Source organism: Haliotis rufescens, unplaced genomic scaffold (assembly GCF_023055435.1).
Source record: "Haliotis rufescens isolate VD_foot unplaced genomic scaffold, xgHalRufe1.0.p SCAF_26, whole genome shotgun sequence".
Classification (NCBI taxonomy): Eukaryota; Metazoa; Mollusca; class Gastropoda; order Lepetellida; family Haliotidae; genus Haliotis; species Haliotis rufescens.
The window spans coordinates 5,114,252-5,140,285 of record NW_025963957.1 but is presented as its reverse complement, the minus strand read 5'-3'; the positions used below and the strand labels follow the sequence as shown (position 1 = coordinate 5,140,285).

General features: G+C 41.7%; 1 protein-coding gene across 1 annotated transcript in view; it reads left to right on the top strand.

The window, feature by feature from the left end:
• Positions 1–20,589, top strand: part of LOC124147362 (multidrug resistance-associated protein 1-like) — a 34,436-nt gene extending 13,847 nt beyond the window's left edge. The window contains exons 14-26 of the mRNA XM_048402472.1: positions 2,390–2,573; positions 3,239–3,302; positions 4,770–4,905; positions 5,130–5,376; positions 9,497–9,807; positions 10,190–10,389; positions 12,363–12,489; positions 13,840–13,941; positions 14,957–15,103; positions 18,108–18,266; positions 18,780–18,946; positions 19,385–19,579; positions 20,430–20,589. Of these exons, the coding sequence (XP_048258429.1) occupies positions 2,390–2,573; positions 3,239–3,302; positions 4,770–4,905; positions 5,130–5,376; positions 9,497–9,807; positions 10,190–10,389; positions 12,363–12,489; positions 13,840–13,941; positions 14,957–15,103; positions 18,108–18,266; positions 18,780–18,946; positions 19,385–19,579; positions 20,430–20,556 (2,166 nt within the window). The 3' untranslated portion in view covers positions 20,557–20,589. The remainder of the gene's footprint in view (positions 1–2,389; positions 2,574–3,238; positions 3,303–4,769; positions 4,906–5,129; positions 5,377–9,496; positions 9,808–10,189; positions 10,390–12,362; positions 12,490–13,839; positions 13,942–14,956; positions 15,104–18,107; positions 18,267–18,779; positions 18,947–19,384; positions 19,580–20,429) is intronic.
• Positions 20,590–26,034: the final 5,445 nt, after the last annotated feature.

Sequence of the window (26,034 nt, the reverse complement as noted above, 5' to 3'; positions counted from 1 at the left end):
GTACGTTGCTCAGCAGGTGTGGATGTTGTACTTTGCTCGGCAGGTGTGAATGTTGTACGTTGCTCAGCAGGTGTGGATGTTGTACGTTGCTCGGCAGGTGTGGATGTTGTACGTTGCTCGGCAGGTGTGGATGTTGTACTTTGCTCGGCAGGTGTGAATGTTGTACGTTGCTCAGCAGGTGTGGATGTTGTACGTTGCTCGGCAGGTTCCAGCTGTTGTACGTTGCTCGGCAGGTTCCAGCTGTTGTACTTTGCTCGGCAGGTGTGAATGTTGTACGTTGCTCAGCAGGTGTGGATGTTGTACGTTGCTCGGCAGGTGTGGATGTTGTACGTTGCTCGGCAGGATTCAGCTGTTGTACTTTGCTCGGCAGGTGTGAATGTTGTACGTTGCTCAGCAGGTGTGGATGTTGTACGTTGCTCGGCAGGTGTGGATGTTGTACGTTGCTCGGCAGGTGTGGATGTTGTACGTTGCTCGGCAGGATTCAGCTGTTGTACTTTGCTCGGCAGGTGTGAATGTTGTACGTTGCTCAGCAGGTGTGGATGTTGTACGTTGCTCGGCAGGTTCCAGCTGTTGTACGTTGCTCGGCAGGTTCCAGCTGTTGTACGTTGCTCGGCAGGTTCCAGCTGTTGTACGTTGCTCGGCAGGTTCCAGCTGTTGTACTTTGCTCGGCAGGTGTGAATGTTGTACGTTGCTCAGCAGGTGTGGATGTTGTACGTTGCTCGGCAGGTGTGGATGTTGTACGTTGCTCGGCAGGTGTGGATGTTGTACGTTGCTCAGCAGGTGTGGATGTTGTACTTTGCTCGGCAGGTGTGAATGTTGTACGTTGCTCAGCAGGTGTGGATGTTGTACGTTGCTCAGCAGGTGTGGATGTTGTACGTTGCTCAGCAGGTGTGGATGTTGTACGTTGCTCGGCAGGTGTGGATGTTGTACGTTGCTCGGCAGGTGTGGATGTTGTACGTTGCTCGGCAGGTGTGGATGTTGTACGTTGCTCAGCAGGTGTGGATGTTGTACTTTGCTCGGCAGGTGTGAATGTTGTACGTTGCTCAGCAGGTGTGGATGTTGTACGTTGCTCGGCAGGTGTGGATGTTGTACGTTGCTCGGCAGGTGTGGATGTTGTACTTTGCTCGGCAGGTGTGAATGTTGTACGTTGCTCAGCAGGTGTGGATGTTGTACGTTGCTCGGCAGGTGTGGATGTTGTACGTTGCTCGGCAGGTGTGGATGTTGTACGTTGCTCAGCAGGTGTGGATGTTGTACGTTGCTCGGCAGGTTCCAGCTGTTGTACGTTGCTCGGCAGGTGTGGATGTTGTACGTTGCTCGGCAGGTGTGGATGTTGTACGTTGCTCGGCAGGTTCCAGCTGTTGTACGTTGCTCGGCAGGTTCCAGCTGTTGTACGTTGCTCAGCAGGTGTGGATGTTGTACGTTGCTCGGCAGGTGTGGATGTTGTACGTTGCTCGGCAGGTGTTGATGTTGTACTTTGCTCAGCAGGTGTGGATGTTGTACGTTGCTCAGCAGGTGTGGATGTTGTACGTTGCTCGGCAGGATTCAGCTGTTGTACGTTCCTCGGCAGGTGTGGATGTTGTACGTTGCTCGGCAGGTGTGGATGTTGAACGTTGCTCGGCAGGTGTGGATGTTGTACGTTCCTCGGCAGGTGTGGATGTTGTACGTTGCTCGGCAGGTGTGGATGTTGTATTATGTGTCGCTGAAGATGACCTCACAGATCGATGAGAGGCCGGGTGAGTGTGACGGCGAGGGTAACACGGGTACGTTATTGATATTGAGAAAATCCGGATTATTCGAGCCGTGTAGGGCATTGCATTGTCCTGTTAGAACAGTGTCCAATGTGGCTGTCTTCTGAGAAGGGAAAGGACAACTAGCTGCAGAATGACACGACGAGCATGGGTATGATGCTGACAAACATAGAAACATAATTAGAGTGGAACGGGATTCGAACTCACCATCATAGGTGTCTGGAGCTCCTTAGGGACTCTACGTAGTGAATACCGACGCCTTATACGACTGGGCCAGCCGAGGCCCCCTAGTGGTACCTCACAACGTGTGTTACATGACTGGACCACCCCTCCCCCAGTGATTCCCATTACATACAGACCACACCCGTGGTCAAGTGTTAGAGCATCTGCCCGGAGAGCGGAAGGTTGGGGGTTCGAACCCCGGCTGCGTCATACCAAAAGACCTCACCTCACCTCACCTCACCTCACCTCACCTCACCTCACCTCACCTCACTAGCTACTAAAACCATACACCTGCATCGGACGGCGATGAAACAATGATATCGAAGTGTTCTCCAAATGCGCACCTTGAACGCAAACACATGAAATGTGTGCAACGTAGTAAGTTAAATCGTTGTATTCATAACTTGTTGTCTACACAGACACGAATCTTGGTGACGCACAACGTCCGATATCTACCTGGCGTTGACAACATCATCGTCCTTGAGAGGGGCACGGTCGCACAGACAGGGTCTTTCCGCGACCTTCTCAACAGCGAGGGGGCGTTTACCCAGGTTCTCAAGTCGTGCCTGGCAGAGTACGAGGACAATAGAGATGATATCGAAGGTAAACTACCATACATGTATTTCTCTATGTCTTGCTCCGATAGTGAACAGCCGATTTGAGGCCGGGGAATGACAGTAAATTGTTTTCAAAGATGCCGAAGAAACATATATTTTTACACATTTTTATTTATATTTCTTATATTTTACAAACATGCAATAGTTGATAATGTAACACTCTTATATTGAACAATGGATGTGGTTAATATTATCACCAGAAGATTGATTAACCTTTTCGACTTCAACATGACAATCAACCTTAACGCGAATATTCCTCATATCTTAGTATATATTAAATCACCACATCTGTAGCTGATTTTTGAACAATATTTACCCAAAGACAAATCATTCTTTGGCGATTTTTCTGTCTTAATTAAGTCGTTTAACAGGAGAAAAGGGCTGGCCATTATAATGTTTGAGTGAATGTTGAATGTTGTTTAACACTACATATTCCAGTAATATTACGACAGGCTGTAAGTAATTGAATCTGCGCAAAACAATCCAATGACTGAAAATGTGCCGTCACACCATGACTAGAATTCTTTGAAACGTTCTGACATTTACAAAACAGCGTGTTCGTGTTTTCATACATAAGTCAGGTTGATACCCGCCTTGAAATAGTTTCAAAACTACAAACTGAACCGAAAACTGAACATTCTTTTTCAACAGATTTGGCAACTGACGATGATGATTTATCAAATCAATTGAAAAGTACACTAAAGAGGCTGAAAAGGTTTGTAAAATTACCTCTCGTTATCTGTGGTGGTGGTAATCATACACGTTATCATAGCAAATAGTAATCAGGCAGCTTTGGGTTGTATACTCCCCAGGGAGCTGACAATGAACATCGAGTGCCCACTGATCCATTGACCGGGGTAATAACAGTGTAGCGCTATGAGCATCCACTTGGTGAATGGAATCTGGCGCATTATAAATGCTTATTATTATTATTATCTTCACTGAAAATATTCGGTGAATGTTTGATGCTGTAGTACACATAGTTTAATCTATAATAGACACCCGATCTTAGTAATTAATCTGGGGGTGCGGGTGGCCCAGTCGTAGGCGCCGCGTTTCGCTGTGCAGAGATGCGTCCCTTCGGCACGCCAGAAACCTATGAATGTGGGTTCGAATCCCGGTTCGCCCCGATTATGTTTCTAGGTTTGTCAGCACCATACCCGTGCTCGTGGGTCTCATCGAAGTGGTAAACGTTCAGAGACCTGCATCACTTTGGGCTTTCCTCCCACATTAAGCTGACATGACGTGATATAACTGGAATACTATTAAAAGCGGCGTTAAACCCAACTCACCAACCCACTAATTAATCTGTCATGGCATATGTTTGCCATATGAAACAATCGGTTGTTCTTTAGGTCGACAAATTAATTATCAATATATTTATTTCTGTAAAGTATTAGGGTCAATAGTGTTGAAGATTGCAAAATATAGTAAATGTACAATGGCATCAATACCTAGACTTCAAGGCTCATTTGGGTTATTTCATATTTTCCTTCAACAGACATAATTCACATAACACACTGCAACCATACACTCGGAAGTACTTTCCTAAGTGATCTAAAATATCCCGAAGAGCTGCAAAGTGCAATATGCAAAAAGCTGAACTGGTGTTCTCTGACTGCTGCGCCTGCTAATTAGTGTCGTCAACTATACACAGGTCGCAGACAGGGGGCTGGTTTATAGGGATGATAGTGCATAGCTGGTAGTGTTGAATTAACAGTTTCCAATTATACTATGTCGTTATTGTATCGAAAAAACACCTGTACACGCCCCCCCCCCCCCCCCCCCCCCCCCCTCACACACACACACACACTCACTGTGATATGTTTACCAACACCATCTTCCCTCACTGTGATATGTTTACCAACACCATCTTCCCTCACTGTGATATGTGTACCAACACCATCTTCCCTCACTGTGATATGTTTACCAACACCATCTTCCCTCACTGTGATATGTTTACCAACACCATCTTCCCTCACTGTGATATGTTTACCAACACCATCTTCCCTCACTGTGATATGTTTACCAACACCATCTTCCCTCACTGTGATATGTTTACCAACACCATCTTCCCTCACTGTGATATGTTTACCAACACCATCTTCCCCCACTGTGATATGTTTACCAACACCATCTTCCCTCACTGTGTGATATGTTTACCAACACCATCTATATGCAGTGAGGAGCACTCCACTGAGCCTGGATACGAAAGGCAGTCATCGACGACCTCCAGACACATGTCTACGTCTGAGGAGACTGAAGATACGACTGGCGCTGTCGCTGACGAGGAGGAGACGAAAGATATTAGTGGCAACGTAGGTTACACATACATACACATTGCAAGAATGTTCGATCTATCCAAAATAATAGGGGATGGGTAGAGTAGAACAGCCATTTATAAAGTTTATAAAGATTAACTCCAAGCCCTACATGTCATTAAAATAAAAGCGACACTATAATATGTACATTCTCCAAGTTTTGATTCATTTTTTTATTTTATGAGTGTGTAAATGTTTGTGGTACTTTTTTTCACGTACAGGAAAAATGGATCCTGCTTTTTGACTATATGAAAGCCTTTGGTCAATGGCATATGTTAGGGCTGGTTGTGGCCTTTGCGCTCTACTATATCCTGTTTGTTTGGGCCAACATCTGGCTCGCTAATTGGACCGAGGACCCTTTGTTGAAGGGGGCTAGGGTTGAGGACCTGGTGAATGTAACACGGGAGGACATATGGAGGATCAACATGAAGTACCTTGGAGTTTACAGCGGATTTGGACTGGTCATGTGTGAGCATTGATATTTTCATTTATTAGACTTTTGTCTTTGTTATTGTATCCCGAAGTTAGGCTGGGCTATACTCGAGATATATATATGAGCCTGATCTGTAAATAATGGAGTCCGGGTCAGGCAAACGAGTGACCATCCTCTATATCTTCAGGACTCGCGTTTCGGTAAACCTGCACTAACCCCTTGATTCATTCCCATCATCTCAAATACACACACGCACGCACGCACACACGCACGCACGCACACACAAACACACACACACACACCACACACACACACCACACACACACACCACGCACACCACACGCACGCACGCACGCACGCACACACACACACACCACACACCACACACACACACACACACACACACACACACACACACACACACACACCGGACCGTCTATATACACGATATCGTGCAAATAGTGGACCAATGCCGTGCAATATACACGACTGGAAAACTCTCTTCTCCGCCGTGAGACGCGAACGTTGATTGGTCTATTAATTTCCTACACAACAAACCTGGTTCCCCGGTCTCAATTGCGCTACGCTACATTGTATATTGCTCCCCAAAATGTTAACTCTACACCATAGTGCGGGTATCGTTTCTAAAAAGATATATCAAAGATAATAAAAATTCTTTACTTGTTGATAAAATTGTAATTTCTTCTCTAAACATCTGTGAAGATATAAAGGTTTGCTACGGTAGATAAACCAGGTATCACAGTTAATTAAAAGTTTTGCAGTCGTACAGACATGTTGTGAAAATAGAGATCATAAATATTTTGAGCAAACATACTTTACCTAATGAGATACTACTACGAACCAGAATATTTATAGTTTAGTTTTGTTGAACCAATTAAAATCAAAACATAATTTCCCCTATTAAAATACTACGAACCTTCTGGTAAAATAAAATTTACGAACTTCTGTAAAAGAGCAAGCAATCTGAAGCAAGCATTTATTTTCCGCGTTTATATTGTTAAGTCTGTGGCTATTTATACTGAAAAGATCAGGGAGTTAACTCCCTTGGAAAGTGTTTGCGTGCGCTTCAGTCGTGTACCTGACTGATGCAATCGGGTTGTCAAAGCAAGCTGAAACATTTCGTATTTCATACTGTCTGTCTGAAAGTATCATGTCAATTTGCTGCATGACTTGCCAATCCATTCAATAATTGGAATCCATTTTTAAAAATTAGTAATTTTCCAAACCCATGCACAAAGTTCAAACGCGTATATAGAGGATATAATGACATTCCCAATGCGATAAGATATGTTTATATGCTTCTGTGTTCGTAATTTACAATGTATTGATAAATAATGAACGTATCGTCGTAGAATTACATGGCATAAATGTTGTTTATGTTTTTTTAATTAATTGTTTTCATATGTATTAAAAATGTCGCACAAGCATTACTTAATTTGGAAGATAGAAGTTTCAATGTTTCATAATTGGCAGAAATGTCCGTTCTAAATTTGATAGTTGAACGCATATTCAGTTTGGTTGTTATACGCAATGATGTGATCTTTGTTTCATATGTTAACAATCGATAGGGGCTGAAGATGATCGCACTTCTGTTGCGTAAAACCTTTTTTGGCGTTGACCCAAACGTCCAAAATCCCTTAGATTACATTTTGCTAATCTAGACAAGATATGATTTGTTGAAAATAGCGTGCACGTTTCAATGCATGTGTGCTACTAGATATTTTGCTCACGTATAATGTCACTGCGAGTAACTTCCTCAATGGTATATACTGTTCACAATGAAGTAGATCACCCACCCGCTCCTTGATTTCCATCAGCCAATTTGATTGGCTACGCTACTCAGTCTAACGGGCCAATTAGAATGCGAGTTACAAACCAGCCTCAATGTTGGGTGATATCATAACATGGCGACCATGGCGACCAGTCCCACTGATTTCGACACTTTGAAAAACTGACTGGCACGCAAGAGAAAGCCCTCATAAATCTTTCTCCCTTGCCCATCTCGGCTTTTGATTAGCCAGTAAAATGTTCATGAACATCAAGGACGGATAATTTGAGATCGCGAGAACCACGGGAATGGGGACGACCGGCTATGGCTCTTTGGGCACGCCAGAAACCTAGGATTGTGGGTTCGAATCCCGGTTCGCCCCATTATGTTTCTAGGTTTGTAAGTACCACACCCGTGCACGTGTGTTTCACCGAAGTGGTAAACGTCTGAGACCTGCATCACGTCGGGCTTTCCTACCACACGTCGTGATATAACTGGAATACTGTTAAAAGCGGCGTTAAACTCAACTCACTCACTCACACTATTTAAATATTCACAAAAAGCGTAAACAGCATGACGTGTCTCGTTTAAGAATATGCCTGATTCTGCTCTTGAAGTTATTCGCTTGCTGTTGAATATGTGATGACGGTCTGGATCTGTTCCAAAGGATTGGAGACATGCCATAAGTATACCTGTACCAAAGCCAGGTCAAGGCACCACCCTGCTTCGTTTTACCAATTTCCTTTACCTCTACTTTATGCAAAATCAATCAGGATTTCGAAGAGGCCACTCATGCATGTAAGACTACAGACAGAAGCTCCGAAAGTAATTTGCAATCAGGAGTACACGGGTTTACGAAATTTTGAAACAAGACACAATTGTGAATACTTGATATCTCTCATGTGATATTGTAGGGGTTCAATGTCATGGAGGATAATAAAATAGCGGATAATCTTGCTAAATTGTTAAAGGATGAGGTTGAGGCCTTGCCAAAGGATTTTCGAATATGCCATTGCGCAGTCGGTTTCCATAAAATTGCAACAATGTGGGATGTTGGTTCGACTGGGATCATATGTACAGACTCTGTCTATTAGTTACACAAAATAGTAAAAGAGACGTGATGAAGTTGTTGTAACTGCGCTTCGTCTTGGTCACATGTCACTAAATGCCGACACAGGTGTTATTGATAAGGAGGCATCTCATTTGTGTGACCATTGTAATAAGACGCCTTCCACAGTTCAACATTACCTATTGGGATGTCCGCGTTGTATTAACATAAGACACAATCTTAGAAGTGCGGCGAAAAGAGAAACATTTTTCCTTCCGGCAATATCGGGCCCTAACATGCTCTGTGGTTCCATTCAAAGGGCATACTACAGCATGTGACTGCATCAGGCAAATATGGGACAATCTAATGAGGTCCTCTGGTAGAAATGAACTTTGCGCCAAATAGATGTATCAATTTAAATCGTTTGAACATTTCTCTTTTTCTTATAGTTTCTGCTTCCTTTCAAAACAACTTGTGTTTGATTGATGTTTTAATCCATTTCAATAAGCTGACGATCCTGTCATTTCATCAGAGTAATCGGGTACTATGTCAGATTGTTTATATGTTTCGTTCAGTGAATCTACTTGTATTTTTTATTGTAAAACATTGTATGATGTGTTGGGCGCAAATAGACTTATTTCTTGTCCAAGTCGCCCTGAAGCTATACAACCACGGGAATGGATCCAGGCGTTAGTGTGGGTTTACCGAAATACTAGCTCTGGATATATAGAGGATTACAAGTTACTGAATAAAAAAAGCAACTTCTCACGCTGTTGGAGTACGTATACGATGACATGCAGCCAGCAATAACAAATAACTAGCCGACCAAATCCCATTTAATTTCTTACCTGGTATCATCACAGCCTGATAGTGATTCATAATAAATGTAAAACACAGAGTTGGTTGTACGATTCCGTTGTACGATTCCGACTGTATCACGAGCATGTGTTTATAAGAATCACTATCAAATAGTGATGATACCACGTGTTTGCCAAACACCAATGGCACCACTCACATTGTACAGTGGACTCTTTTGGTAGAGAGTTATTTATGATAAAGGAAAGGGTTTTATCGATTTTATTTGCGGCAAGCAATAGCTTGCTGGGGTCATATTCTAACCTGGATTCTAACCGGGCCTTCCAAAACATTTATGCATATTTATTACGAAAAGTGCGCCACTATTTCTTGCTAAAACTGTAGTCTTTCTATTGTCCATATATGTATTTATTTAAATCACCAATACTTGGTTCGGAAGTGCTTATTTTTATAATATATAGGGGAAAACGAAAAAACATTTATTTTGCTAATATTTTTTCAGCGCTATGCATCCTGACGTATGCTCTGTTAATGGCTCGAGGTGTTGTAAGGGCGTCCCGAGACTTGCATCACAGATTACTGACAAGTATTCTGACTTCACCGATGGAATTCTTTGAAACAACGCCAATAGGCAGGATAACCAATCGCTTCTCTCGAGACATAGAGAAGATAGATGGAGATTTGCCCTATAGCCTCGAGTATTGGTTCGACTGTGCGATGAATATAAGTGTGTCCATGTTTGCGGTTGCATACAGCACCCCCAACGTTCTGGCGTTGCTCATTCCTCTGGCGTATTACTACTATAGTATACAGGTAAGTTAACCTTCCTTGAGGATATTACTACCACAGTATACAGGTAAGTTAACCCTCCTTGAGGATATTACTACCACAGTATACAGGTAAGTTAACCCTCCTTGAGGATATTACAATCACAGTATACAGGTAAGTTAACCCTCCTTGAGAGTATTACAATCACAGTATACGGGTAAGTTAACCATCCAATAGGATATTACTACCACAGTATACAGGTAAGTTAACCATCCGATACGGTATTACCTCCACAGCACAAAGTATACAGGTAAATACCAGGCAGCATTCAAAGAAATACAATGTGTCTAAAATGAGGAGAATGTTATGTCGACAGAAGCGTCACACCAAGACAAGTTGTAAAATGAGGAGAATGTTATGTCGACAGAAGCGTCACACCAAGACAAGTTGTCAAATGAGGAGCTTGGAGTCCAAGCTGCGGTCGCCAATCGAGAGCCACTTCACCGAATCCGTCGCAGGAGCTGACATTGTGAGGGCGTACAGAGCTCAAGGGAGGTTTTCTAAAAAGTTGGAGGAAGTAATTGACAACTGGCACAGGATGGAATTTTATGGTTTGCTGTCGAACAGGTATTTGTAAACCTTTCTAACATATGTGTCACCCTCTTGCCGAGTGGGAGCACGGGTGACCCAGTCGTCTTAGGCGCCGCAAATCACTCTACATAGTTGCGTCCCTTGGGAAAGCCAGGAACTTATGACTGTGGGTTCGAATCCCGATTCTGCCTGTTCATGTGTCCAGGTTTATCAGCACCATACTCAAAGTGATAAACGTCTGAGAGCTCAGTCACTCTTGCCGAGTGCTACATTTGTTGAAACAGACAAGCCGAGGCGAAGAGGGTTTGAGAGAAGAATGTGTTAAATTTATTAAGTTGATCGCCTAGTTTCGGAGTCAAGTCCATCTCTGTGCCTCCAAAACGTTTATAGCCAAAGTGGAAATTGGTTTTTTTAATATATTTTTTATTCAATTCAGTATATGATGTTACATAGTTATACATAGAGTAGCACGGGTGATAAACTTATTAGGTATAGGTTACATACCTATACTATACAGCAGACAGCACATTTTAGTTGGCTACATGTGTACAACAATGTTCATAAAAGGTGAAACGAGCAGGTTACATTTGCCATACTTATTAACTAAGCTAAATCCTTACATATAATGAAATCAGTTTTTTTAAACTGACGGTTACACCAAAGAGGTTCTGGTAGTACATGTACTTCTTCAATGTTTGTGGAGTTAGTTTTGTGTCTTCTATACAATGTTCCCCAAGCAGCCAAACCATCTCTCCAGTGAAGTGAGTGAGTGAGTGAGTGAGGTTTTACACCGCTTTTAGCAATATTCCAGCAATATCACGGCGGGGGATACCAGAAATGGGCTTCACACATTGTACCCATGTCGGGAATCGAACCCGGGTCTTCGGCGTGACGAGCTAACGCTTTAACCACTAGGCTACCCGACCGCCCCCTCTCCAGTGAAGGTTAGCTAAGTGTATGCAGTTTTCAATATTGGCCCCATGTAGAAAGTTCTTGTTTTGGAGATGTTTTAGAGAAATTATAAAATACCTTTCCTCTATCATTTCCAGTCCGCCTTCGTCATATTTTCTAATTAAAGTTGTTCGTATTATTTTGCCCCTTTCATCATTCCAGATGAATCTATACAATATTTTGCTTAGTTCATCAATGAATATACTTGGTTGGTTTGGAAGAGAGGAAAATATATGTACTAAGGTTGACAGGGCCAAGGCTTTGACAACAGTAATGTTACCTATCAATGTTAAATTTCTTTTCCTCCAATTCCCTAAAATTTGATTAATAATTTCAATTCTCCAAGAAGTTTAACTTAAGTTTGTAGTATATCGATGATCTGTTCAATGAAAATCAAATAGCCAATTCCATCTCACTGATTTACCTACCTACTAGAAATAAAGGAGACCAGTGAGACCGCCTCATCTGTTTCATATTTAGATCTATGCATACAGATTCAGGGTTACAAAACACTCTCAACAAGACTGTACGACAAGAGGGATGACTTCAACTTTGCAAAAGTCAGCTTTACCATGTCGAGCAATATTCCACCAGCTCCAGCCTTTGGTGTTTTCATTTCACAACTTTTGAGATACAATCGAGCATGCTCTTTCCACCAAGATTTAAAAGAGCGTCATACGACTCTTGCTCATAAGTTGTTTGTTCAAGGGTACAACATTCAAGGCCTCAGTAAAGCTTTCAAAACGTTTTATGGTAGACATGTGGAGGACATTTCCAAATTTTGACTTGTACCATATGTTCCCGTGTTTTATCAGGTGAAAAAAGGACTTGCCTATGCATGTGTTTGTGACGTGTGCCACCGGTGGGGCAGGATACGCTCACCTTTTCGCGATCACCTGGTATCATAACTATTTGATACTGATTCATTAACACATGCTCATGATATAGACTGAATCGTACAATCGACTCTGCTTTATGCAGACATTTCTATTGGATATGGAAAGGGTTTTGTCGTTTATTTATATTTCTGTGCACTTAGTCTTGCAAATGTTTTGCAGATGGTTGGGTGTACACATGCTTGGCGTGGGTAACTTGGCATGCGCGATGTCGTCATTCCTCGGTACTGTCTTCAAAGGTCCCATGTCTGGCGCTCTACTTGGGTTGGGGACGTCCTTCTCTATGGAGGTAATGACTACATATGACAATAAAAAATAGAAACCGATTCGTGAGAGTATAGTTTTCGCCGCTTTTATCAATATCCCATCACTTTCACGGCGTTGAATCTAACCCGACATTAGGAGTGACGGGCGAATGCCTTTAACCACAAAACTAAAAACACATTTACATAATATACTGTGTGTAATAGTCACGAATACATATCCTTATGACGAACAAGTGTAATGATTTCATGCGCGTTCAGCTTTTATATGTGCTGACATACTGGAACAGCTGTCTTATTATTGTTAACCTCGAACTCACATTGTTTGCTTCTTGACAGCCTTAAATGAGGATTACAGCATATGAATCATTTGGAAGTGTTTCATGTACATGTAGTCTACTGATGTGGTGAGAATCTCACGAAGATGGTTGTGTTTGCCTCGCGCGAAATTCAATTATTCAATATCGAGAATCATTGATATCAGGATCACGACTGTTGCCAGACTGTGATGTATCATGTGATAGTTACGTGAACGAATGAAACTAGTGAATCCAAGTAGTTGTCAAGCCGACCTATGGGATTTAGGTAAGCCAAGTAACGCAGAACAGATGGTTATGTAAGAATTGATTTCAGGCACAGTCCACCCTAATTATAAAATTAACTACACTGCCAATATTTTGACAAAATTATTTTTTAAAAAGGCATTATAACCAGGCCATGGGAACGTTTGTTCTGAAAACATTGCCATTGGCATTATAACCAGGGCACTTTGCACGTTCTGAGTAAATCCGTTCTGAGTAAAACATGTCATTATAACCAGGTGCATTATAATCAGGGTGGCATTATAACCAGGGGCATTATAACCAGGGTGGCATTATAATCAGGGTGGCATTATAACCAGGGGCATTATAATCAGGGTGGCATTATAAACAGGTGGCATTATAATCAGGGTGGCATTATAACCAGGGTGGACTGGGGACAATCGGAAAGACTGGTGCATTATGGAGGTTTAAACGTAATACTCAAATGCGATGCGAATTTACGCAAAGCGTACACATCGTTGTTTTACTTGTATACCTCAATGTACTCAAAACTTTAAATGATGAAATATATAAGCCAACAATAATATTTCACAAACTGTTTATGTATTCAGCAATACAAAACAACTGTAGAATAAAGTACGAAATCAGCGACATCGTTCAGCGCGATAATGCAACACAAGCCCCGCCCATTATCAGCAAATCAGAAAAAGTAGTCCGCTAGTGGGTGTGGCCTAATTTCTTTTCGGTTTATACAATAATAAACGTAAATTGCTTGGTTAGCCAATCACGACGGCTTGGAATCACTTGTAATTTACTTATTTTGCTCTGTTTCAGATCAATGGCTGCATGGGATGGTTTGTGATTTTACAGGGTGAAGTTGAAACTAACCTCATTTCTATGAACAGAATCAAAGAGTACATTGAAAGCCCGAATGAGGTAACTGCTCATTATTATCTGAGGAAAGTTGCGCAATTTCACTCTAATTAGCTGCGGGTGTATATTTACCTTCATGAGCATGTATCAAAAACAAAAACAAAAACAATAACCTACATGTACAGCGTTGTTACAAAGTTACACGGTCGTATTAAGTTTGCGTTCACGCCCCATTCGTCACCACTCGCCCCTTTCCGTAACCTGCTATTCGGCTTGTCCCGGAATAACACGAGTCGGTCACGAATGGTTCACGCCCTTGGCTGAAACCAACATCAGGGAAGTACATGCACATCGTTAAATTATAACCCAGATCCATTATCCAGGGTATTTCTCCATTCTGTTATTAGAAATACCCTGGCCTCGCTTTGAACCCGATTTCAAGGTACAGCGCTAAAAATATCCCCCAATCAAAGTCCTCTTACGAACGAGCGACATTATGTGCTAAGTTTACGATGCGGGAGATGGGGAAGGAAATGTCACTCCCACACGAAGCTGTCGTGGCGAATCGCTCCGAGCTATTATATAGAGAATCTCACCTGAGTGTCTTTTGATATCAAATATATCAACGCGAGTTGATAAAAGTGGGGAAACTCCGATGCTTGCCGAGGTTTTTTTCCACTTTTATCAACGAGTGTTGATATATTTGATATCAAAAGACACGATTTTATTTATCATCCAACATCATTCTTACAACTTTTTCAGTTTGTAGAAAGTAATAAGCAGTGTCTTAGTGTAAAAAGTACTGCTAACAGCTTCACTAGCAGAGCCATTAGTGATGTCATTTGATTGTGACGTCATCGTAACCAATGACGTCACAATGGTCTGCAAAGCATTGTGATACAATTTCATTGCAGCGATATCTACAGTGTAGATATCGCTTGATCTCACCCAAGCAATATCTCCTGTGGGAGCCAGTTTTGGATGATAAATAATGGGGATATACAACACTGGATAACAGAGAATGAATAATAGCCAGCTTTCGTTATATGTTCAAGCCATGATCTCACATTGGTTATAGGCTGCACGAAGAAAGGACACGGTACGGTTGCCACCAAGCTGGCCAGACGCAGGAAAGCTTGAGTTTCAGAACTACAGTTTACGATATCGCCCAGGTCTTGACTTGGTACTGCGGGATATCTCATTTACAATTCACGGGGGAGAAAAGGTAAGGATGAGTATTACCAATGCTTATCAAGGTGTTTCGTCCAATACATCCACAGCGCAAGGTTCCACTTGACTGATTCCTCCACACATGTGGTACCTTGCGTAGCACTGGGGTGTTGATAGTGCAGGGTTTGGCTATAAACCGTGTAACATCATGTCCCGCGAAAAGTGCGCTTGAAACCCCTGCGTTGTTTTCTGTGTATAGCAGAAATTGGATGGAGGCCCCGCAAACAGTATGAACAGTTAAATAAGATTGACAGATGTCAAGTGGGGTTAAATCATGTGATTCCAATATGGAATCCTGCCGTAGCATGTCTAGGTGCAATTTGTTTGAGACGAACCAAGTGTGTGACGCCTCGTAGGTTTTGGTGTCAGAGTCGCTGAGAACATTCGTCACCCTTTCATATCACAATCCAGTAGCATACGGAAAACACGAAATGTTGTCTATTGTGGTCATTGGAAAAAGAATCGGCTGATAATTCATTGAAACTGATATCGTGCTAAAATGTACAAATACCCAATTCGCTTGCTCTGATTACGCACCTGAACAAGACCTATTAAACCACCCGGCCTGTTTCATGCTTAGATATATGCATAAAGATTGAGTGAAGGATGGCTTCAACTTTCCAGCGGTCAACTTGCCCTTTATGTGAAACAATATACCAACGGCTTCAGTCTTTGTAATTACATTTCACAGTGCTCTTTCTACGAAGATATAAAAGAGCACTATCCGTCAAACGACTTGTTGTTTGATCTTTGTTACAACAATCAAGGCATCGGTAAAGCTTTCAAACAGTTTTATGACAAACATCTGGAGGACATTTATATGAATTTATTTTCAAGGTGCCAGACGGGGGGATGTATAGCTGGCAGCATCCCAATGTGATAAAGCATATAACATGCTTACCATATAGTCGGAATTCCCTTTTGATATTGAAATGCAGGAGGAATTGACAATGTAGAAATATGCAAAAACTAGTTTCGGCTGAATTTTTACTCATTGGCTATGCTATCAATATTTCACGATAATATGACACGCATCATGTCATCCAGATATTTGTAGAATTGTGTTTATACAAGGGGAATTATACTAGAATTCGTAATTCGAGTGTGTCTGTGTTTCTGTTTGTACTAGTCTGGACTAATTTCGAGTTTATAGTGCTAGGCCACTGAGATACCACGACGTAGTTTAACATGAATACCCCACTCACACTCAGTATCCTGACTCCAAGCCGATCAATCCTTGTTTCAGTCCCCTAAAGCCGAGCGTCAGTCAGGGTAACAACAAGTACCATCTTTTAACGTCTTTGTCCAGTGGACCACGGAACTGGTATAATATCGTGAGGGAATGTTATTTATTGGGATGGAAAGCTATAACATTGAGAGGTGACACGGTCGTTTAGTTTGGGAACAGAATGCATTATGGTACATTCTACATCATCTTCCCGAGGCAAGGAAGTTAACTGACTAAAATATTCCAGTTCCCAACCTTGCCGAACTAAGCCAGAATTTATGGGTTCGATCGTGGCGCTACCAGCGGCTATTACGAGTTATGTCCCTTCTATGACAATCCAAACGCCCAATCAGATTCCACCTCTGATATCACATGCATTTGCTCCAAACAACATGACGGCGCCCAGTGAAGAGAATCTGATAAATAATAAGGATCTATATTGTAATAAAACGGGTATTACTTCGCGAAGTGCATCAAAACATGTGAGCACCTTGATTAATAACATGAAACGATTTGGAAAATATCTGTTGACACCAAGTTGACGGTACCCATGCTTTGCAAATCCTGCAATCGACCGAAATCAGTTTACGAACCGGATGTCGATTTCGTTACGAGATTTTGATTGGACTATTCACAGGCTCGTTAGTCCAGCCAAAACATAACTCCATAATTCAAGCCTAGTTTGGCATGGGTGAAAACTGGACTTTTATAGTCAGTTAACTCTCTTGCCTCAGGAAGATGTTTCTACATTAAAACTCTGCACACTGTAACATATAATTCCGCGTATCACTATTTCAAAATCCCGACGGATAATGATAAGTTCTTTTCTTCAAACATCAGCCTCAGCCGCCTTTACATCAGCTGTTTCAATTAGTGATGTTTATTGTGATTTGAAACCTCTGATTGACTGATCAGAATCTAGTATTTTCTAAAATAATGGTACAATTAGGAATTCAAATATTATATTTAATTTACCAATTTACCTATTTCTCCCTGCTCTAGAATAGATACCGTTTATCGTTGCCCATGCAATCAATCACTTGTTAAGTGACCAAGAGTGACGTGATAACCTTGGACTCAGTCGTAACACAACACTCACTCAACAGTAATCCGAAATATCAAGTCATTTCGCTAAATCGAATGAAGATTAGCGCACGTGTCACGCGTGAAGACCCGGGTTAGAATCGGTCTTTAGCAATCCATGCTTGCTGTAAAAGGCGACTATGCTTGTAAGACTAACGGTATTGGGTGGTCACGCACGCTGACATGCATATGGTTGATGCATGTCATCGTATCCCAATTACGTGGATCGATGCTCATGATGTCAATCACTGGATTGTCTGTCCAGATTCGATTATTTACAGACAGCCGTCATGAAGCTGGATTATTGCTGAGTGCGACAATATTAAACAAACAAAATACCTAGCCAATACATATTACAAATAAACTAGAATGAGTACGTGAACTGCTTATCTCTATAACTGTAAATGATCAAGCAGATCGTTGTGTTTAAAGGAACACAAGTGAAGTTCAAGGGGGCTTCAGCGTGCCTGCATCATTGTATAAGGGTTGAAGATTATAGTTACTAGTGCGTCAGTTCTCTTCAGCAAATTCCATGTTGGAGCTGAACGCAGATTCCGGAAAAAACACATTCGTTGACAATAAAGAAAAATCGATTTTTCGTGTTTGCAGTGCATGGTCAATGATGTTGAGCTACTTTGATTACATGCACTCCCCTTTAGTAAATATGTCCTTCATTGTAATATTACAGGTCGGTGTGGTAGGTAGAACAGGGGCGGGGAAATCATCTCTGATGCTCTCCCTTTTCCGCCTCGTTGAGCCAGCAGAGGGCGCAATTCTAATTGACGGAATTGACATATCAGAAATTGGACTCCATGATCTGAGGGAGAAACTTGCTATCATTCCACAAGTGAGTTGTGTTAGGGGACAAGGAATATTTTTTAAAATCCACTGCAGTGCAAATACGAATTTTCATGAACAGTGTATCAGAGAGATCTGGTGGAAAACCATACTTATAAACCTATTCATTGGGATATTGCAACACAAACATTTAGAAACCGAAGATTTCACTTTCATTTAAAAGTAAGTATTTTAGTTGTGTTTTGTTGTTGACACATCCAAGTGCTCTTGAACGCCTGGCAAGTCAGCGAATTTCACGTGCAAGTTATGATATCACGTCTTCAAGGAAGCGCTATAATGAAGCGCCTCATTTATAGATGCTCGTTATAACATTTAATCAATTTAGACGGTTTATAAGTATGGAAAAACACTTTTGTATTGTATTTAATATCGTATTGTCCATGTGCTTGGAAGTACAGGGTGTGCCAGTAACGTAACGTTGTTACATATGGACTACGTCATCTATTATTGTATGTAACAACTCAATTGTTGGAGTGTTATTTCGATTCTTTATTTATTTCAGGATCCTGTTTTGTTTACGGGATCACTGAGGATGAATCTTGACCCCCAGGAATTGTACAAAGATTCTGAGATATGGACAGCTCTTGACCACACCCATCTCCGACAGTTTGTTGTGTCTCTCCCTAGCAAGCTGCAGACTGACTGTGGAGAAGGCGGGAGCAACTTCAGGTGGGTGAAATTAAAAAAACATCAATGATACGGAGAACGACTAACTTCAAACTTTATTCTGTACTTCATTTAAGGTCAAGGTCACTGAAAAGTGTCTGAAGGTAGTTCTGCCTTTTTAGTACCGAAGCAATCCGTCTGTTATGTGACATGTTCGTAAGAGTTGGCACCAAAGGAGGCAACAATAAACAATCAAGAATTACCTCAACGGCTGAAATGTTTTCTGGCCAATGTGAATAAAACAGAAGTGCCTTACTAAAGTTACTAAACCCGGAGTGACGTCATGAGGCCTTAAGGGCAATAACCTTCCTTTCAGTGTGTAGTTTACGTGGTTTAGACAAGACTTTAAGTGTCATAATTTGCCTGGCTAGTTAGAGGATGGGTATACTTTAATGCATACACGTACAGTAGAGATCTGAGTTGCCCTGTTCATATCTTCAGTGTTGGTCAGCGACAGTTACTCTGCCTAGCTAGAACACTACTGCGAAAGGCTAAAGTGTTGGTTCTAGACGAGGCTACAGCAGCTGTTGACATGGCAACGGATGATTTGATCCAGCAGACCATCAGGTCAGAGTTCAAGGATTGCACGGTGCTGACTATCGCCCACAGACTCAACACGGTCATGGACTACGACAGGTGATAGTATTCCGGCACACAATTCACGCACCATGATACAGTTATATCTCAAAATAAAACATATCCAATTTAAGGACCTACATTTGATTTACTCGGGGATGGGGGCTTCAGCTTCAAAACCAAATATTCTTTTGTTTATAAATATGTGCCTGTTTTGTTTTAAAATAACACTTTGCAACAATGTATTTTTTGTGGCAGGCAGATTCTCCTTTTTCAACAGCCTGAAGCACCATTACTTATTCCAATAAAAAATCGGACCCGTGAAGATCCGGGGTAGAATAGGTCTTGCTTGCCATAAAAGGCGACTATGCTTGTCGTGAAAGGCGACTAATGGGATTGGGTGGTCAGGCTCCCTGACTTGGTTGATGCATGCCATCGTACCCAAATTGCGTGGATCGATGCTCATGATGTCAATCACTGGATTGTCTGGTCCAGACTCGATTATTTACAGATCGCCGTCATAAAGCTGGAATATTGCTGGGTGCGGCGTTAAACAACAAACAAACAAACCAAGCCTATAAAATCACACACACACACACACACACACACACACACACACACACACACACACACACACACCAGGACAACCCACCCCAACCCCTACCCTCGCCCCCTATCGAATATGAAATGGTCGGTCCCTCAGTATAGGATAACGGACAATCAGAAACATCAGAATTAAGATTAGTTTGTTTGAATATTGTGGGTTTCGAGGGAACGACTGCAACCTGCACATCATTTTTGGCTTCCGAGGCTTTATGTAACTAAAACAATGTTAAACAGGCGTTAACCCAACTCAATTATTCACCAGTTACTACACTCGAGGTATCATGATAACACTTCCCCATTTCAGGATCCTTGTGTTGGATCACGGTTCTGTGAAGGAGCTGGACTCCCCGACACGACTCCTTGAAGAAAGGGGGATGTTCTATCAGATGGCAACGGACGCGGGACTTGTATTATCTGGCCCTTCTGGGTGACATCGTGTCATAAAAGAAAGTGTGGCAACGAAATACATTGTGTCGTTTTCATTTTCGGTATTACATCACTGACACCCCATGGGGATTCTGGATTACAATATGGGTCTCAATCCAGAGGGGGGGGAGGGGGCGGTCGAGTAGCCAAGTGGTTAAAGCGTTCACTCGTCACGCCGAAGACCTTGGTACCATGTATGGAGCCAATGTATTGCTAGAATATTGTTAAAAGTTGCGTAAAACCATACTCACTCACTCACTCACTCACTCAATGCAGGGGTGATCAGGCTCGGTTAGGTGATATGATTTGCATTGGATTGGATGAAGAGTTAAGCACTACATTGTTTAAATATCGTCTGTCGCTAAATATATACATAAATACATCAATGAATGAAAAGCATCTCTCTCTCTCTCTCTCTCTCTCTCTCTCTCTCTCTCTGAGCCTCTCTCTCTCTCTCTCTCTCTCTCTCTCTCTCTCCTCTCTCTCTGAGCGTGTGTTCGAACTCCCGATTCGCCCTGATTATGTTGTTCACCTACATGACTTTCGACTTTTCTCCCACACTGTACAGAGTGGCGTTAAACAATACTCACTCAGACTTAGCGCAGTGACGGACGTATGCATGCACATTTGTAATTGTTGTGTGAGTTTATTGTTGAAATACAACCCTCATGCTACAATACAGGCAACTGAGTATATATCCACACGAAAAAAACAAATCTTTCACTTTCTAAAGCGTAGAAATGACATCATGTTGTGAATCATTTTATCAACTGTGTCAGTGTGTGGGTGAAAATCTCGAGATGTCTTTGCCATAGTCAAGTCCCAGAAATCTACATTTAGACAATCTTGTCTTGCAAAGAAGCAAATTTCTGATGCCAAATATCAGTGTACAGAAGACCCCAGTAAGATAACAAACCAGGCGCTGATCTGAAGAAATGCATGTGGGCCACGAACTGCAATTAGGAACGCGTAATCAGAGGTTCTTTGCAGAGGGAACAAGTCCCCGAACATGTCGCCTAAACACATCCGGGTGGACAAGCGTGAAGTGAACGTACAAATATAACACTACAATATCCTTGGAGGTGTTCGGGAGACGGTCCATCATGATGTGCTGTGCCTGGTTTGTTGACCTGTTATAGTGTATAGCGCCATGATAGAATGGTAGTTCGTGAGCATACCAGGAAATTAGAAAAGTATGTATCAAATCTGTATCAATAACAGGTACATGAGCATCTGTATGGGAAGGAAAGCGTAAAAATGAATGAAAAGCTCCTTTATACAGATTACTGTTTGAATCCCCATGAAACCAGAGCGTTCTTCCTTTCAAGCATTGTCTATAGGCATCAATGGTGCGAGGCACCGTGTCATTACACAGTAGCGACTGCCACTTGTCGTGCTGGAAGAAACCATTCGGAGACTTCCGTTGCCATGTCATTTCCGCCGGAAGCGTATTGCAGGAAGTGGAAGGAGCCGATAGTTTTACATCGTTAGGACCTGTGAAAAGCAATGGGTTTACGATGTATAAATCAATGTTGGATGCGTACATGTTCGTGCTTCTAGTGCTGGTAATGAAAAGGCTATATCTACTCCCTAGTAATGCGGAAATTATAACTTCAAGTTCGTGTTTATTTTCTTTGAAGAGAATTGTACATGTCCGGATCCTTTTTATATCTTATGTGTTTATGTCCCCGCAGTCCGATGTGGATACATGTTACTATATATTGTCTTTGCAGTGTGGTACCCGATGGTAATGCAAAGTTGCGTTCCATTATGTGTCATTGTGTCCCGAACTTGTGGAACGACATTCTACTGATGGCGTTGTGTATTGCGTTGACGTTAAACAACATTCACTCAATCATTTAAACTCCAGCCTAATTATGAAGCTATTGTATTGGGGCATCGTTGTAGCCTAGTGGTTTAAGCGCTAAGGACACGATTTCGACACTTACTTTGCACAACTGTATGTCAACACTATGAATTAATATTTTGTCCTGAGACCGACACAATTTTATCCCTCCTGTCAACACAATGAATGCATGATTTGTCCTGTGATTGGCACAATTGTAAACCTCCTGTCAACACTATGAATTAATTATTTTTTTCTGTAAGTGATATACAAACGCAACCTATGCTTACCTCCTACAACAGACACCTTCACTGAACTCTGTAAACTATCTTGTTTTGCGTTTGCCATAGGCCTGTGTTGGGGAAAAACATATTCATAAGTTGGATTAAAGTTGCTCGGAGCAAGGATCAGTCACACGGCTTAAGACCTTTTTTAATTAGGTACCAACTGAGGAAATAATTTAAAATGACACATGTCATACAAATCAGGTTTCATGTCAACGACTTCTGGGTTTTCCTCTCATATCAAGTGGCATAACTGACTTAAGCACAAAAAGCAGCTTTAAACCCAACAAATCTGACTGACTGAGTATGGTTTTACGCCACTCTTAGCAATATTCCAGCAATATCACGGCGAGGGACACCAGAAATGGGCTTCACACATTGTACCCATGTCGGGAATCGAACCCGGGTCTTCAGCGTGACGAGCGAACGCTTTAACAACTAGGCTACCCGACCGCCTCTTAAACCCAACTAACACACCAATGTGACCACTTTCTAAATGGCATTGTGTGTTCATAGCTTTCGGCCATGGGAGCCGTGCCAATTTACACTTGTCAGAGGGGTACACAAAGTACGTGGTCTAGACTAGCAGTTGTTGGACTTTCATTTTTGTGGAAGCCTCGGTGGCTGAGTGGATTTGGTCGCTGATTTAGTGTGCCTTACTCTGGCAGTGTGGGTTCGAATCCCAGTCAACCCAAAAATGTACGAGAACTTTACAAAGAAAGTGTTATCCCAAATATGACATTTGTTACATTTGACCACTTTCTAAATGACATTGTGTGTTCATAACACAACATTGTATTTAAAGAGATGTTTAGATACCAACAATGGAAAGGACCAAATATACATACAAACCAATAATGCTTCTGTCGGTGAAAAGCCTATTATTTTTGCACTACATGAATGCGACCATGTGTCACATGTCGACTGGTTGATTTTGGACTTCTTACAGTACCAACTGTCGCCATTGTTCTCCTTGGTGAAATTACACCACTCGTTTGCCTTGAAGGAATCCTCTTGTCTAACTGAACATGCTGTTGCATCTGTTAGATTGTTTGCCCGGAATTCAGCCAACGCTGTCCAGAGACTGCCATGCCGTTGGTATATCATATAGCTGAGAACTACCTCCTCCTTCCTCGTGGCAATGAATGCCTTTAGTTAATTGTAGCGCCTCCTGACCATACGGCTCTCAGTAGAGCAGTGTAGCTTCCATTATTGAAGTCCTTCACCTGACCGGATACGGAAGCTGCTGCCTCTGGGCTCTCCATCCAAACTCTCAAAAAATCACCTCCAGTTAACTTGCGGTTACCATTCAAATCATACAGATCTATTTGCACTTGAATTTGTTCTCCTAAATGGTAGACTTTGTGGGCGTGGTTGAGATGCACGAGGGAGGTTTTCGCATCTGCACATAATAAAGGCACAGAGACAAGTCCATACCGTATTACCTCCTCTGTGAGATATGTCTTTGTTCCTGTTGGAAAGTAGCCCCTGAAACACTACCAATTACATACTATTACATCAATGATCTTGTATATACAGAGATTCGTCATGCCAATATATATAGAAACAGAGGTGATATATACAAAACATTAACGACATTCCCAACCAACATTAGGGCATAAATAAAATTCTTTGCATCCTCTAGAAATAAATAATACAACAGCCAACTGAATCGCCTTCACATGTCTACCATAAAACATTGTGAAAGCTTTGAATGATGTAACTTTGATCAAACTTCTTAATTGTATAATGCCTTCATCTGTACCATGCTGTGGATTATGCCTTATGCCTCCTCTGTACCACATCCTTTTGCGAATTACCTCTATACATAAATTTGTACTGTTATTCGACTGCATCTGTATCCTGTGTATATGACTGAATAAAAAAACAAACAAAAAAACTTTGATCAAAATACATTTGCGCAAGAGTCGTGTGACGCTCTACTGAATCCTGGAAGAAAGAGCATCCTCGACTGTACCTCAAAAGTTGTGAAATGTAGACATCAACTGCTGGAGCTGCAGGAATATTGCTCGACACAAAGGAACAGTTTACTGTTGGAAGGTTGAAGACATTTCACCTGTCATACAGTCGTGTAGGTAGTTTTACGTCATTTTGAATCTGTATGCACAGATCTAAATATGACACAGGCGAGGTGATCTCACTGGTCTTGTTTCCAGTTCAGGTAGGTAAATCAGTGGAAAGGGAATTGACTATTTGATGGTTATTGAAGGATATCAGATCATCGATATATCTGAAGCTTAAGTTAAACTTTTTGGCCAAATTACCTTGTTTTGACTTTGCCAATCCGAGCAGAAATTCTGTAAAATATACATAAAGAAACGGATCAGCAAGAAGGGCAGCGCAGTTGGTTCCGATGGGGATGCCTACTTCTTGCCTATTTTAGGTGGCAAGGAAGAAATTAGATATATCTGGTTGCATAAATAACATTGATACCGTTCCCTCGATCATAACATATATGCACATAGAACGAGGAGAGATTATATAGCCGTTGGAAATAAACCTATTTAAAATAGTTTAATTCATCGTGTAACTTGCTCCTACGTATAACTTGGCATTCGTGTCCTTAGAAACCATTTGGCTTAGTTCTACATATATGATTAGTACCCCGTTGGTGGGCTCTTGTCGGATTATTCTGTTCCCATTTGGCATTTATTGTCTGGGGTAATTATTCAATCTAAATCCAGGTTTGAAGTGAGGTGAAATGTGTGTTATGTAATATGCACGTGGAAGCCCAGCAAGTGATGAATGATCAGTTGATTTACGTTTTCGTAAATCAACGGATCGTTCCTAGTCATCAAAGGATTAACAGAAAATACATTGATTGATAAATCACTGTTATCTTGCACAGTGGATATGTCAAATGTAAGTGTTTACATGTCTAGGTTTACTAAAACAAAGGGAATACACTCATATCATGGCGTGAAGTGCCGATGCAAACACAGGATACTTTGTTCAAAGGGTTAACCGATAATACGTTGATTCCTTATTGTCATCTAACTTTTTTTAGGAACCGTGGGCGTTATGAAAATGGTTGTCACGTGGGCTTTCACAGCCGACCTTTGAGACTTGACACCTATGTGAATCAGTTGAGAAACGAACACGGGTTATAATAGCTCGAAACGATATATACATTTTTAAATATTGATTCTAACAGAGACATGTGACATCGAATACGTTTCTTTGTACAGCTGCAGACGTGTGGGATATTGTTCCTTTGTGTGCGGATACATTCCTCGAACAAGGAAGCTGCCTAAAATTATACACATAGATTTGGTAGGTTGTAATTGTGATATCTGCATTTTGTTTTCCTTCATTTGCTGTAGCATTGGACA